The sequence below is a fragment of the Narcine bancroftii genome, chromosome 12 (assembly GCF_036971445.1).
Source record: "Narcine bancroftii isolate sNarBan1 chromosome 12, sNarBan1.hap1, whole genome shotgun sequence".
Taxonomy (NCBI): domain Eukaryota; kingdom Metazoa; phylum Chordata; class Chondrichthyes; order Torpediniformes; family Narcinidae; genus Narcine; species Narcine bancroftii.
Genome location: NC_091480.1, coordinates 57,938,284 through 57,953,420, shown reverse-complemented (window position 1 = coordinate 57,953,420; position 15,137 = coordinate 57,938,284). Strand labels below are relative to the sequence as shown.

Below are 15,137 nucleotides of genomic sequence, written 5' to 3'. Positions count from 1 at the left end.
GCATTGCTGTTACTGGGCATTGGTATTACCAGCTGTTGATGGTACCGTTAGTTGGCGTGTCTGGGTGTTGGTGTTACTGAGTTTTGATGGTAGCGGGATTCGGCGTGTCTGGTTGTTGGTGTTACTGGATGTTGATGGTACCGGTTTTTGGCATGACTGGGTGTTGAAGTTACGGGGTGTTTATCATACCAGGTGTCAGTTGATGGTACCGGATGTTGATTGTTACCAGTTGTTGATGGTATCAGTAGTCAACGTGACTTGGTGTTGGTGTTACCGGGTGTTGATAGAAACATAGAAACATGGAAGATAGGAGCAGGAGTAGGTCACTCGACCCTTCGAGCCTGCTCCGCCATTCAACAAGATCATGGCTGATCTTAAAGTTCAGTACCCCCGTCCCCGCCTTCTCTCCGTAACCTTTAATACCCTTATACTGAAGAAATAGATCTAATTCCCTCTTAAATATATTTAATGAACCTGCCTCTACTGCCCATGTGGCAATGAATTCCACAGATTCACCACCCTCTGGGTAAAGAAATTCCTCCTCATCTCGGTCCTAAATGGTTTGCCTATTATCCTCAAACCATGGCCCCGAGTTCTGGATTTTCCCATCATTGGAAACATCCCATCTGCATCCATTCTGTCCAGTCCTGCCAGAATTTTATATGTCTCTATGAGATCCCCTCTCAATCTTCTAAACTCCAGCGAGTACAATCCCAATTTGCGCAATCTTTCCTCATAAGTCATTCCTGCCATTCCAGGTATCAGCCTGGTGAATCGCCTCTGCACTCCCTCCATTGCAAGAACATCCTTCCTTAGATAAGGTGACCAAAACTGCACACAATACTCCAGGTGGGGTCTCACCAAGGCCCTGTACAGCTGCAGTAAGGTATCCTTGTTCCTATACAAACCCTCTTGATATGAAGGCCAACATACCATTTGCCTTTTTAACCGCCTGCTGTACCTGCATGCTCGCCTTTAGAGACTGGTGTACAAGTACCCCTCGGTCTCTCTGCACTTCCCCATCTCTTAATCTATTGCCATTCAAATAGTAATCTGCCCTCCGGTTTGTATTACCAAAGTGGATAACCTCACATTTATCCACATTTGTAGTGCATTTGCCATGTATTTGCCCAGTCCCTCAATTTATCCAAATCACACTGGAGCTTCCTGACCCCCCTCTTGCGTGCACACAAACCCCTCCTAGCTTAGTGTCATCTGCAAATTTGGAGATATTACATCCAATCCCCTCATCTAGATCTTTAATGTAAATTGTGAACAGCTGGGGTCCCAGTACAGATCCCTGAGGCACCCCACTGGTCACCGCCTGCCACTCAGAAAACGAGCCATTTATCCCAACTCTCTGTCTTCTACCTGCCAGCCAGTTCTCAATCCACATCAATACTTTGCCCCAATCCCATGAGCCTTGATTTTGTAAGCCAGTCGTTTATGCGGGACCCTATTGATGGTCCTGGGTTTTGGCGTGACTGGGTGTTGGTGTTAATGGGTGTTGATGGTATCGGGAGTCAGCATGACTGGGCATTGCTGTTACCTAATGTTGATGGTACCGTTAGTTGGCATGTCTGGGTGTTGGTGTTACTGAGTTTTAATGGTAGCGGGATTCGGCGTGTCTGGGTGTTGGTGTTACTGGGTGTTGATGGTACCGGTTTTCGGCATGACTGAGTGTTGGTGTTGATGGTCCATTATGTCGGCATGACTGTGTGTTGGTGTTTCCGGTTGTTGATGGTACCGGGTGTAGGCATGACTGGGTGTTGGTGTTACCAGGTGTTGATGGTACCAGATGTTAGCGTGACTGTTTGTTGGTGTTTCCGGGTGTTGATGGTATCTGGTGTCGGTGTGACTGGGTGTTGGTGTCACCAGGTGTTGATGGTACTGGGAGTCAACGTGTCTTGATGTTGGTGTTACTGGGTGTTGATGGTACCAGGTTTTGGCGTGACTGAGTGTTGGTGTTACCGGGTGTTGTTGGTACATGGTGTCAGCGAGACTGTGTGTTGGTGTTAACAGTTGTTGATGGTACCATTTGTCGACATGACTGGGCATTGGTATTACCAGTTGTTGATAGTACCTGAAGACGACGTGATTGGTGTTGGTGTTACCGGGTGTTGATGGTACCAAGTGTCGGCATAACTGCGTGTTGGTGTTACCGGGTGTTGATGGTAATGGGTGTCGGCGTGACTGGGTTTAGGTGGTTTTTCCGGTACTGTTGGTGTGACCGGGTGATGACAGCCAGGTTTTTGATCCCTCAGGCATGCCCTGGACATCCGCGAACACTACGAACGAAAGCTGGAACGAGCCAACAACCTGTACATGGAACTCAACGCCGTTATGCTGCAGCTGGAACTGAAGGAGAAGGAGCTGCTGAGGTCAGGGGCCGTGAGGCAGAGCTGAGGTCAGGGGTCACCAGGGCGCCAAGCTCAGGGGTTCTGGGGCAGAGCCGAGTGATTACATCGTATGTTCCTGAACTCGTCACCAATCGTTGGCCCTGTCCCAAACCCAATGCAGGTTTCCCATCAATGGGAAAAACGTCTGGCAGTGCTGGTGCAGCTCCATGATCCTGGCAATGGGCAGGTCGAAGAGACCAGTCCGACGGAGCAGAGGACAGCGCCTGTCTACTCATTCAAGGAAGTGCGTTAGTGCATTGGCAGCAGTTCACAGGTTTACTGGACCCATCCCTGGAGTGGGTGGGATGTCTCAAGAGGCTGGGTGGGACAGGGTGGGACAGGGTGGAAATTTCTCAGATCCTGAGGGGTCTCAAGAGGGTGGGTGTGGGGAAGGCACGTCCTCCTGTTTGAGAAATTAAAACCGGAGGTGGGGGAGGGGAGTCACCATTTTAAGATAGAGATGAGGGGGAAATGCTTCCTCATGGAGTGCGAGGAGTCCGTGGAACTGTCTCCCTCGAGGTGTGGGGAGCAAATGCTGTGGAGGTGGAGAGAGTTGGGTTCTCGATGGATGGGGGGGGTTAAAGGACAGAGGGATTCTCTCTGGATGTTTCCACTTTCCCTCAACCTCTCTCTCACTCCCCCCCATATCCTCTCTTCCCCCACTACACCTTTTCTCTCCCATACCCTCTCCCCCCTCTTTCTCCCTCTCCCCCTCAAACCCCATCTCTCCCCATTGAAGATATTTTTGTCTCCCCAGGCGCGAGGAGGCGTTGGACAAGACCCACCCACGGGTTTTCCGAGCCCACCCTCTCTGCCCACTGGTCCACACAAACTCCGTCGAGAAACTTCTGCAGAAGCGACACTCGACACAGAGCAAGAGGTCAGTGGTCTCAAGGCACTGCAAGGTCAGCAGGTTGCAGCTCATGGCACAGGGTCGGTGGGTCAATAGGTCAAAGATTACGGGATGGGGTCAGCGTGCATGAGGGAGGGTTGGACAAGCAGGGGTCAGGATTCACTGCGGAAATCGAGAGTCTGGAGCATGGTGGGGGGGGGGAATGTGATGGCAAGGAGGTCAACATTGAGGCGAGGGGCAAAGGGGAAGTGTACAGCTGGGAAGGGGACTGGTGAAATGGGCAGACTTGCATCACTCCCTCCCCTGGCCCTGTGACAGGCCGTGACTTTGATGTGAGCCAGACCCCACTTTGCCTTTATGCTGCAGTTCACACTCCCTGACCCAACCCTCCCTCTGTCCGCTGTTGACCAGACCTCCCATCCCTGACCCTTGATCCCTCCCTTCCATTGGAGGCCAGACCTCCTGACCCTGATGACCATGACCGTAAACACTGCTTCCTTAGCTAGTTTCGGCACCAGTGATCAGGACCAGGATTTGAATCCAGCACAGTCTGTGAGGAGTTTGTACATTCTCCCCATGTCAGCGTGGGTTTTCCCTGGGGAGCTCCGGTTTCCTCCCACCCTTCAATTGGATGTAATTTGTACAGCTCGAGGACTGAAAGGGCCTGTTACCATGCTGCATGTCTGATAAAATTAAATTCTATTGGAGGCTAGATCTCCTGACCCTTATGAACATGACCTTGATCCTTGATCCTAACCCCCCCCACTATTGGAGGCAGAATGTTCTGACCCTGACAACCAGGACCCTTTAATCTTGATGGGACACTTCCTGAGAAGACTGAAATGGGCAAGCCACTACTATGTTAACCTTCTACAGGAGCTATATCAAGAGCGTCCTGGTCGGATGCTGCAGAGAAATGGATTGGAGGTCAATCCACGGGACCATAAGGGTGGCAAAGAGGATCCCTGGGGTCTCCCTTCCCCTGCTCCCCCCCCCCCCCCCAGCCCCCGGTGATCTACCAGGATCGTTGTCTGAAGAGGGCGCGCAAAACCATCGAGGACCCTTCCCACCCAGCACACAGCATCTTTCAGCTGCTCCCATCAGGAAAGAGATCCAGGAGTATCAGAGCCAGCACCACCAGGCTGAGGAACAGCTTCTTCCCACGGGCAGTGAGAATGCTGAACAACCAAAGGAACCGCACACTGACCCTCCAAGACTCTCATGTTACAAAACGATATTTATTTATTTGTACAGATAATGTGTTGTGTGTCTGTGTGCGTTATGTCTGGTTACGTGTCTGCGTGTTCTGCACTGAGGACCGGAGAACGCTGTGTTGCCAGGTTGTACTTGTGCAATCAGATGACAATAAACTTTATGTGATCCTGATTCTAACACTCTTCCCCCTCTTTCCCTGTTGCAGGCCAGACCTCCTGAGGTCGGAGGTCATTCTGCCAAAACTGGATTGTGTGGCAACCAAAGTGACAATCGCCGGTTGCAGGGCCAGGGTTAGCAGGGAGATCTCGCCAGCGAGCCAAGCCCCGTTCCCAGTGGTACCCCAGCGAGGAGAGCTGTGGCAACGTGCTGGGGTTTCCAGGCAAGGCTGGAACAGGGCTCGGTCCCGGGGGCCCAGCTTGCCGGAGCCTGCAGCCCCCCTGCTCCCAGAGCCCGCCCCATGCCGCTGCCCTGAGGGGTCTGCCCCGGCACCTGGCAGCGAAGGCCCTCTCCTCCTCCAGCCCCGACCTCATCTCCGGCACCCTGGAGGCCGAGGGCAGCCGGCGAAGGCCCAGGGCCCAGCAGGGGCAACAGGCTCCGTCCCCACCTCCCACCCCGAGAGGACGTAGCCAGGAACTCCAGCCCCAGGTTCGGGGTGCAGAGGCAGCAACTCTGGAACGGACAGAGGGCTCCAAAGAACCCTCCCGGCGTCTAGCATCAGGTCCCGGCGAGGGAACTGTCCCGACAGCAAGAAAGGAGGTACGTGGGAGGGAGAGGGGCCGACAAACGCTGGTCACAGGGTCACGCAGCACAGAGACAGACCCTTCAGCCCATCTCCTCCCAGCTGACTCGATCCCCAACCTGGCCTTATCCCCCTTCCCTTCATCCGGCCCATCTCCCTCCAACCCTTTCCCATCCTGTCCAAATTTCTGTTAAACAATGTAATTGTCCCCACCTCCACCACTTCCTGGGGCAGCTCGTTCCACACACCCACCACCTTCTGTGTGAAGAAGGTGCCCCTCGGGTCCCCTTTAAATCTTTCCCCTGAAACCTGTGCCCTCTAGTTTTAGACTCTCCAACCTTGGGGAGTCTAAAACTCCAGGGTCCCCTGGGGTGGACGGTGACCACCCACCTTATCCATGGTTTTATAAACCTCTATAAGGTCCCCTCTCAGCCTCCTCCACTCCAGGGAGAAAAGTCCCAGCCTCTCCCTGTAACTCCAGCCCTCCAGTCCCGGGAACATCCTGGTGAATCTTTCCTGCCCCCTTTCCAGTTTACACAAAACACGACACTCACTCAGGTCCCTCCACCCAATCTGTCTCCCTCCCCTTGCTCCCCCCGAGTGTGATTACCACCCTCTCCCTCCTTATTCTGTCTCCCGCCTTCCCCAATCCTGTCCTTCTTCAGGGGTAAGGGGGCGGAGGTCGCCATCTCTCACTCAACCATCTCACCCCACCTCCCCCCCCAAACAGAGAGCCTGCTGGTCGGAGGAGGATGGTGAGGACAGCGAGATGGAGTTTGCACACAGACAGAGGTAAGAGGTCAGCCTGCCTGGGTGGGGACGGTGCGGGGAGAGCCCGGGAACTCTGACCCCATCCGTTCCACAGTGATGGTACGTCTGCCCATCGGGTAGGATCTGTGGGTGGGATGTGCGTGCGTGCATGCATGCATGTGCATGACTGTGTGGTGCAACAACCCCTCTCCCACCCACCCCCCCCCCAACCTTTTCTCTCTCCCCTCACTCACCACCCCATCCCTATCCCGCAGACCTGGGAATGATTTCAGTGGTCATCAGTCCCTCTCCACCTTGAGTTTTGAGAATGCCTCTGTGTCAGACGAGGGGAACACCAGCGACCTGTCCCACAGCTGCACCCCGGATGTGCTCAGCACCAACACGGAGGAGCGTCTCGATGAGCGGTCGGACGAGCTTCTGTCTCAGAGCTCGGAGATCCCAGTGGATCTGTTGTCGCAGTCGGACGGCCTGTCGGAGAAGGAGGCAGCGCTGCAGCAAGTCAAAACCCAGGTGACGTCGAACAGAGGGTGTCCCAGTGAGCCGACCCACCCGGTAAGTGCAGAGAGACTCCACTGAGGGAGTGCCAAGCCCCAGGGAAACCCCAGCTCTGAGGCAGGGAGGGAGGGAGCCACTAGCTTCAAGTGACACCCCAACTGCCATTTCATCCAGTTGTACTTTACAATTGAATGACAATGAACTTGAGGGAGCTGAAGCTCCTGCAAATACTGAGGAACCCCCCCACCCAACCAGTTTGAAGGAAGCCCCTGTGCACACAGAATGGGGGGGACTGAGGAGGGAGTAAAGGGCAAGTCCTCATAAAGGTGAAGTTTGGATACTCCAGTGAGCGTTTGTTCAGACATCACCACCCCTCTCCTCTCCTCCAGCTAGCAACAAGAACAGCGCAGCAGAGAAACAGGCCCTTTGGCCCATCACCTCTCTGCTGACCCTTGTCCCTATCGACACTGACCCCACGTGCCCACATCAGGACACTCTCCTCCTTGCCTGATCTACAGTCTGACTAAATGCCCTTTAAACCAAGTGACTGTATCTGATTCCACCTCCTCCTCTGCCCGTCAGTTCCAGATACCAACCACTTTCTGTGTGAAAACACTTACCCCTCGGGTCCCCTTTAAACCTCCTTCCCCTCCCCTTAAACCTCTCCTTGTTTTTGATCCCATGCCCTGGGGAAAAGATACTGATGACCTCCCGTCTGCGTCTCTCATGGTCTTCTCCACCCCCATCAGGTTTTCCCCCCAGCCTCCTTCACTGTGGGGCAAACACCCAGCCTGTCCAACCTCACCCCATCACTGAATTGTGTGGTCACAACTGTCCCAAATACAGGACCAACAGGAAACAAGGGGGCGAAAAATCTGGCGTCAGAGATGAGCTGATTCTCTTCTGGTGCAGGTCATGCTGGGTGTCACAGTTCCCCCACCCCTGGGTGCAGGTCATGCTGCGTTTCACAGTTCCCCCACTCCCCACCCCTGGGTGCAGGACGCCTGGATGCCACAGTTCCCCCACCCCTGGGTGCAGATCATGCTGGGTGTTACGGTTCCCCCACTCCCCACCCCCGCGAGCAGGACGAGCTGGGTGCCGCAGTTTCCCCACCCACCTCCCACCACTCACTCTCTCTTGTGCTCCACAGGGTCCCCCACACAGTGAAGATTCCGACTGCGACATTTCTGAAATGGAGCCATGCTCTCGGGCGGACACAGCCCCGATACCTCGGAGTTCGGCCTCCTGGTAGCTGGGATCTTGCATGTACATACTTCAGTTGGCCTTCTCTCTGCACCCCCCCCCTTCCTATCACATGTTGAATGGACATGGAACCTACACATGGGTAATCAGGGATTTATTGCTCTGCTGATGACGGGACGTCTCGTGCTTTACTGAAAACTTTAATATTTTAGGTGCTAAAAACTTTACTGGATGCCACACATCAGACAGCACCCACTCCTTCACCTTCCAGCAGAACCTGTGCAGGCAGAGGGTGCTTCGGTCTCTCTCCAGCCCACAATAAACTTGATTATTTTAGACCAACATTTATAGCCTGATCTTTGGAAAGAATGGTTTTGTTTGTCTTGGTCAGTTTTACATCATGGTAAAAGCCCTGCCAATCCAGTCCCTGACCTGAACTGGTCCCCTTTCCCTGCACCCAGCCCATCTCTCTCTGAACCTTTCCCATCCACAGACCTGTCCAAATGTCTGTTAAACTGTGTAATTGTCCCCACCTCCATCACTTCCTGAGGCAACTTGTTCCACACACCCACCACCCTCTGTGTGAAGTAGGTGTCCCTCAGATCCCCTTTAAATCTCTTCCCTTAAACCTGTGCCCTCTAGTTTTAGACTCCCTGACCCTGGGGAAAAGGCTGTGACCACCCACCTTATTCATGCCCCTCATGGTTTTATAAACCTCTAGGTCCCCCCCTCAGCCTCCTCCACTCCAGGGAGAAAAGTCCCAGCCTCTCCCTGTAACTCCAGCCCTCCAGTCCCGGGAACATCCTGGTGAATCTCTCCTGGCCCCTTTCCAGCTCAGTGATATCCTTCCCACAGCTGGGTGCCCGGAACTGTGCACAATACTGCAAGTGTGGTCTCCCCGATGGCCTGTACAGTTGTAACGGGGCATCCCTGCTCCTGGACTCAGTGCCCTGACCCATGAAGGTAAGTGTGTCAAACACCTTCGTGTCCCCACTTTCAGGAGGCAATATATCTGTACCCCAAGGTCTGTTCGATAACACAACAGCATGGTTAACCATAGCTATTACAGTGCCAGCAACCTGTGTTCAAATCCACCGCAGACTGCAAGAACTTTGTATATTCTCCCTGCGTTCTCCGTAGATTCCCTCTGGCTTCTTCCCACCCTCCAAAAGAAATTACAGAATTTGTAGGTTAATTGGAGTTTTTGGGGAGCACAGGTTTGTAGGCTGAAAGGGATTGTTACCATGACTAATCCCCATCTGATTGTCATCTAATTAAAAAACAACACTGCTCAGTGCCTCAACATTCATCATGCAACTCAAGTGCAACTCCTCTGTTCAAGTATGTGAGGGGGGGGGGGGGGGGTTAAAGCTGTACCCTCATTCACTTGGATACATCTGTGGCAGGAACTTACCTGTCTAGCCAGAGACCATGGCTCCAAGGGTTCAGGAGGTGATGTGCGGAGGCCAGTTCAAACAGAGGCCAGGGGAGGGGTGGTGTTGCCAGTACAGAAACAAATACAAAAATCACAGGGATTAATTCTACCTCCAATCACAAGCCCTCTCCCCATGAAGCAGATTAAAGCAAACATCTAACCAAAGCTCAGGTGCCCATCAGCAATCTAACCCTCAGTGCCTCAGGGAAGTATGGTGATGTAACCACCAATCAGAACCCCAATGGGACCATCCCCCAGAGATCCTATCACTGCAAGAGCAGAACAAAGGGTGGGGATCTTGCAATGACTCACCTCCCAACTCTCCAAGGCCTTTCCCCTATCTACAGGACAGAAGTGTGTCACCTCCCCACATTCCTAGGTGGAGTTAGTCCATCCACTCCACATCCACCACATTACCCTTCCCCCATCTACATGTCAGGTGTATGAGGAAACACACCCTACTTGCCTGGGTGGAGTTAGTCCATGCACTCCACATTCGCGACATTAACCATCCCCCATCTACAGGTTAGGATGTGAGTGAACATTCTCCACATACTTGGGTGGAGTTAGACCATACATTCAACATCCACCACATTTTCCCTCCCCTATCTACAGGTCAGGGGTGGGAGGGAATACTCCCCATGTGCCTGGGTAGAATTAGTCCATGCACTCCACATTATCCTTCCCCCATCTACAGGTCAGCGGTGTGAGGGAACACTTCCTACTTGCCTGGGTAGAATTAGTCCATGTACTCCACATCCACATTGTCCTTCCCTCATCTACAGGTCAGGGGTGTGAGGGAACACTCCCCAGTGCCTGGGTGGAGTGTCGTAGCCTATCTGACGACACTACCTTACGTAAGTTGCAATAAATGACACTGGAGGCAGTAGAGTCAGGAATCAGTACCTTTATTGTGCTTAACCACAGCTTTTATAGTTCGCTCTGTGCGTTTCATGCTGAGCCTTCTGGGATACGGTAGTGATGTCACTTTCCAGCCTCGGCTGTTGGGTGCCATAAAAAGCACGGGCTCTTATTCATGCACTTTTCCTAATTGCTGGTGGCTGGCTTGTAGCTGGAGGACTGAGACATAATTGGAGGCTATATGCTCTGGTAATGCGCTTGCTTAACTGTTGTGGCTGCGCGCGATTCTGTTGTATGTGTGGGGCTCCTGCTACAACCCCCCCCCCCCCCCCCCCCACAGAATTGTGACTGCCAGACGCAGGTTCCTGCTGGTAGTTCAGCCTGCAGCGTCCTCTGGCATGTGACGTCATCGATCTTGAAAAGTCAGTGTGTGCCGGTTTCAGTCATTCAATTGTGAACGTACACTTGGCCCCCTACGTCCAATGTAAATACTACACCTTCTTGCCTGATTACCCTAAAGGGCCCCTCATATGGGCATTGAAATGCTGAGCATTTCTGACCTTTCCTAACCATCACTAATACTAATTCTGCAGTCAGTAGGTTGTGCAGCCCCTGATGTTTGGAGCTCCTGTGAAAAACCTGTTGTTTTGCCCCATTGCTATCTCTCACAAGACATAAAATATCCAAGTCAACTGTCTGATTTATGTCACTACTGAAATGTACGTCACCTGGAATGGATAGTGGAGTTCCATAGATCATCTCAGCAGTTGAAACTGGCAATCCTTCCTTTGGTACTGTATGTATTCCCAATAGCACCCACGGTAGTTCGTTTATCCAGTTCGGCCCCTGCAGTCTCGCCTTAAGTGCCGACTTTAAATGCCTATGGAGCCTCTCCACAAGTCCATTTGATTGAGGATAATAGGCGGTTGTGTGGTGTAATTTACTTCCACAGAAGTTTGAAATTCGTGTCCACAGGTGGGAAGTAAACTGCGTATCTCTATCTGAAGTGATGTGACTAGGTACACCAAATCGTGCAACCCAATTAAAAATAAAGGTCCGTGCACACGTCTCCGTGTCTGCTGCCTGCATAGGGATTGCTTCCGGCCAACGACTAAAATGGTCAATAACAGTAAATAAATCTCATCCCTTGACAGACCGGCAAAGGTCCAACTACATCCACGTGGATGTGCTGATATTTTGCATCCACCGTGGAGAATCTTTTAAGCGGTACATGCATTTGTCTGTGAATTTTAGCTTTTTGGCACTGAAGGCAAATCTTGGCCCACAGGGTGGCATCTCGCCTTAGACCATGCCACACATAATGATTTGACACTAATTTAACGGAAGATCTAATGGAAGGATGCGAAAGATTATGTATGTCATTGAAGATCTTCCTGTGCCAGCTAACCGGTAGAATGGGTCTAGGGTGTTCTGTGGAAATGTCGCAAAGGAATGTGGGACCGCTTGCCTCAGTGGAGATTTCCTCAACCTGGAGACTTGTAATGGCAGTTTTGTAGGCTTGTACCTCCTCATCCCGCTGCTGGTCTTCCACCAACTGTGCCGTGTCGATTCCAGCCTGGACTGCAGAGACAGTTGGTCTCGATAGGGCATCTGCCACCGGATTGGAAAAACTGGCAACGTACCGAATGTCAGTCGTGAACTCAGAGATAAATGACATTTGGCGTGCTGCCTTGCAGACCACGGGTCAGATATCATACTCATGGCCTGCATGAGGGGTTTCTGATCAGTCAAGGCCGTAAACACTCGGCCCTCCAGCATGTATCTGAAATGGCACACCGCCAAATACAATGAAAGCAATTCTTGGTCAAATGTGTTATATCTCATCTCTGTAGGTCGAAGATGTCTGCTATAAAACGTAAGTGGCACCCATTGTCCTTTTACGTGTTGTTGCAACACTGCACCAATTGCATGGTCGGATGCGTCTGTAGTTAGCGAGAGGGGTGCTTCACGATCTGGGTGGGCAAGACTTGCCACAGATGCCAATAATCCTTGGTTTTTTCAAAAGCCATGTCTGCTTCCTCATCCCAAAGCAATATATGTGATCTTTTTCCATTTAATAGGTCAAACAGTGGGCACATGAAACAATGGTAAAAGGTAACCATTCCACTGAATTCCACTGAATCGTTGCAAATCCTTCCGAGTAAGAGGCCAGGGAAACTTGCGTATGGCAATCACTTTGTCTGGCAATGGTATAGTTCCAGTATGAGAAATCCTGTGGCTAAGAAAATCAATTGCAGCCGCACCGAATTGGCATTTTGCAGGGTTGACTGAAAAGCCAAAATTCTGTAATCTAGTGAACAGGAGACGGAGGTGTCGTTTATGCGATTCCTCATCAGGGCTCACTATGAGGATGTCATCCAAATATATCAAAGGTTCCTTCTAAGTCCCTAATGACACCGTCTATCAATCTTTGAAACGTCTGGGCTGCATTCTTCAAACCAAACTGCATTCAAATAAGTTCAAAGAGACCAAAGGGGGTTATAATAGCCATCTTTGGAACATCCACAGGGTGAACTGGAATCTGATAGTATCCCTTCACATTCTACTTTGGAAAATATAGTAGCGTTAGCCAACCGTGCTGAGAAATCCTGGGTATGAGGGATTGGATAGCGGTCGGGGATGGGTATATCGTTCAACTGCCTGTAGTCCCCACATGGCCGCCAACCACAGCAGCTTTTAGGCACCATGCGAAGGGGTGAAGCCCATGCACTTTTGGACCTGCATACCACCCCTAATTCCTCCATTTCTGTGAATTCTGCTCTTGTAATTGTAAGCTTGCCTTTTGGAAGCCTACGAGCCCTGGCATAAACAGGTGGACCAGTTGTATCAATGTAATGACATCCTGAAAATTAGTCAAGTCCTGGGAACTCTTTAAGTATCGAGGCATATGCATTCTGCTGAATTGGCTGAACTCTTACCAGTTGGAAAAAACGACATATTCTCTTAAGGGGCAAACTTTGGAAGTTAACTGTGTTTATAAGTCAGCATTTATGTATATCAACCAGACCATGCTCTCTCAAAAAATCCAAACCTAACAGGAAAACCTACTGAGGCCACCACTCATTTCCAGTCGAATACCGCTGAACCCGTATGTATCATGACCTTCCTCATTCTGAAAGTAGGAAAAGTGGTACATTAACTGCTGAAAGCAGTGGAGTACGTGCACCTTATACCAACTCAAACGGTGTTGGGGAAACAATACTGAACTCAACCCCCGTATTAAGTAATCCACCCCCGAAATCACATCATGTAAATAAAGTAGACCTTGTTCTGTGCCAACTGCCGAAGCCACTAACGGCGGTTGGCAGGTCCGTTTCTCTGATGTGGAGGTGGACCTGGGTAAGTGCAAGGACTCTTACATCGATAGGCAGAGCGATCCCATCGGTGATGATAAAAACAGTATCCAGATCTTTTGTTTCCTTGATCAAGACGTGGTTGCTGTACTGCTGCACATACCGGTGGTCTCGGCGTTTCAGGGGGCTCGGATAGCTCAGCCGCACAGATGGGATGCACATGCAATCTGTTGCCCTGTGGAAGGCCATAAAGTCGGTCGGCCTCTCGCTACCAAATGTGGCTCTGCAAAACTCACGTGCGCCACACGCACCGGTAATTTCGATAAAAACAGTGCCTCGAAAAGAAAGCAATCCGTATGGCCTGCAGCTAATACCAGCTCTTGTATTAACTGGGATGGACAACAGTCCCCCAGTTCTTGCATATTCAAAATCCATATAGCCTGTTCATAACGAGAAAGCTCAAATGTTTTCAGCAGAAAGTCCCAGAATTTAGTGTACTTCTGGTCCACTGGCGGGTTATCGATGAACTCACCCTTGCTGCGGTCGTAGTATCTAATGCACTCACAACATGCAAATATCTCATGTCCTCAGATGTAATGTTCTGAAGCACAAATTGCGCTTCAACCAACTGCAGCCTGCTACGTGGCTGATCCAACCAGAATGGAGGCAGTCGAACTGCTACTGCATTAATCATGGGTGTGGCAGCCAGCGAGGCCACATCGACCTCCACCTTCAAGGTCATCATTGCTCGTCCATGTCAGTCATGTGGGACTCAGTGTAGCTGAGGCTCGTCAGGGTCACCAAAATATGTAGTGGCCTGACAACACTACCTTTTGCAAGTGACAATAAATGACACGAGACAGTAGAGTCAGGAATCAGTACCTTTATTGTGCTTAATCACAGCTTTTATAGTTCCCTCTGCGCGTTTCATGCTGAGCCTTCTGGGATGCAGTAGTGATGTCACTTTCCAGCCTCGGATGTCGGGTGCCATAAAAAGCAAGGGCTCTTATTCATACACTTTTCCTAATTGCTGGTGCCTGGCTTGTAGCTGGAGGACTGGGACATCGATGGAGGCTATGCTCTTGCTTAACTGTTGTGGCTGCGTGCAATTCTGTTGTATGCATAGGGCTCCCGCTACACCAGTTAGTCCATGCACTCCACATCCCCCGCATTATCCCTCCCCTATCTATTGTTCGGGGGTATGAGGGAACACTCCCCACGTTCCTGGGTAGAGTTAGTCCAAGCACTCCACATCCCCCACATTATCCCTCCCCTATTTACAGTTCAGCAGTGTGAGGGAACACTCCCCACGTTCCTGGGTAGAGTTAGTCCATGCACTCCACATCCCCCACATTATCCCTCCCCTATCTACAGTTCAGGGGTATGAGGGAACACTCCCCACGTGCCTGGGTAGAGTTAGTCCATGCACTCCACATCCCCCACATTATTCCTCCCCTATCTACAGTTCAGGGATGTGAGGGAATACTCCCCACATGCCTGGGTGGAGTTAGTCCATGCACTCCACATCCCCCACATTATCCCTCCCCTCTCTCCAGTTCAGGGGTACGAGGGAACACTCCCCACATGCCTGGGTAGTTAGTCCATGCACTCTGCATCCCCCACATTATCCCTCCCCTATCTACAGTTCAGCAGTGTGAGGGAAGACTCCCCATGTGCCTGGGTAGAGTTAGTCCATACACTCAATCTGATCATCCTTCCACTGTCAGGAGTGTTACAGAAAAGTCACCTCCAGCATCTTGGTGAATCTTCTTTTGAGCTAAATGATATTTTTTAAAGCCCCCACCCCTGGTCCACACACTGGCCAATGAAGAACAGCTGACACAGCCCCAGA

General features: G+C 51.4%; 1 protein-coding gene across 1 annotated transcript in view; it reads left to right on the top strand.

The window, feature by feature from the left end:
• LOC138747156 (mitogen-activated protein kinase kinase kinase 12-like) overlaps positions 1 to 8,017 on the top strand; it is a 110,107-nt gene extending 102,090 nt beyond the window's left edge. Inside the window, 7 exon segments of the mRNA XM_069906127.1 lie at positions 2,265 to 2,381; positions 3,157 to 3,279; positions 4,673 to 4,747; positions 4,749 to 5,223; positions 5,937 to 5,998; positions 6,232 to 6,529; positions 7,623 to 8,017. Of these exon segments, the coding sequence (XP_069762228.1) occupies positions 2,265 to 2,381; positions 3,157 to 3,279; positions 4,673 to 4,747; positions 4,749 to 5,223; positions 5,937 to 5,998; positions 6,232 to 6,529; positions 7,623 to 7,724 (1,252 nt within the window). The 3' untranslated portion in view covers positions 7,725 to 8,017.
• Positions 8,018 to 15,137: the final 7,120 nt, after the last annotated feature.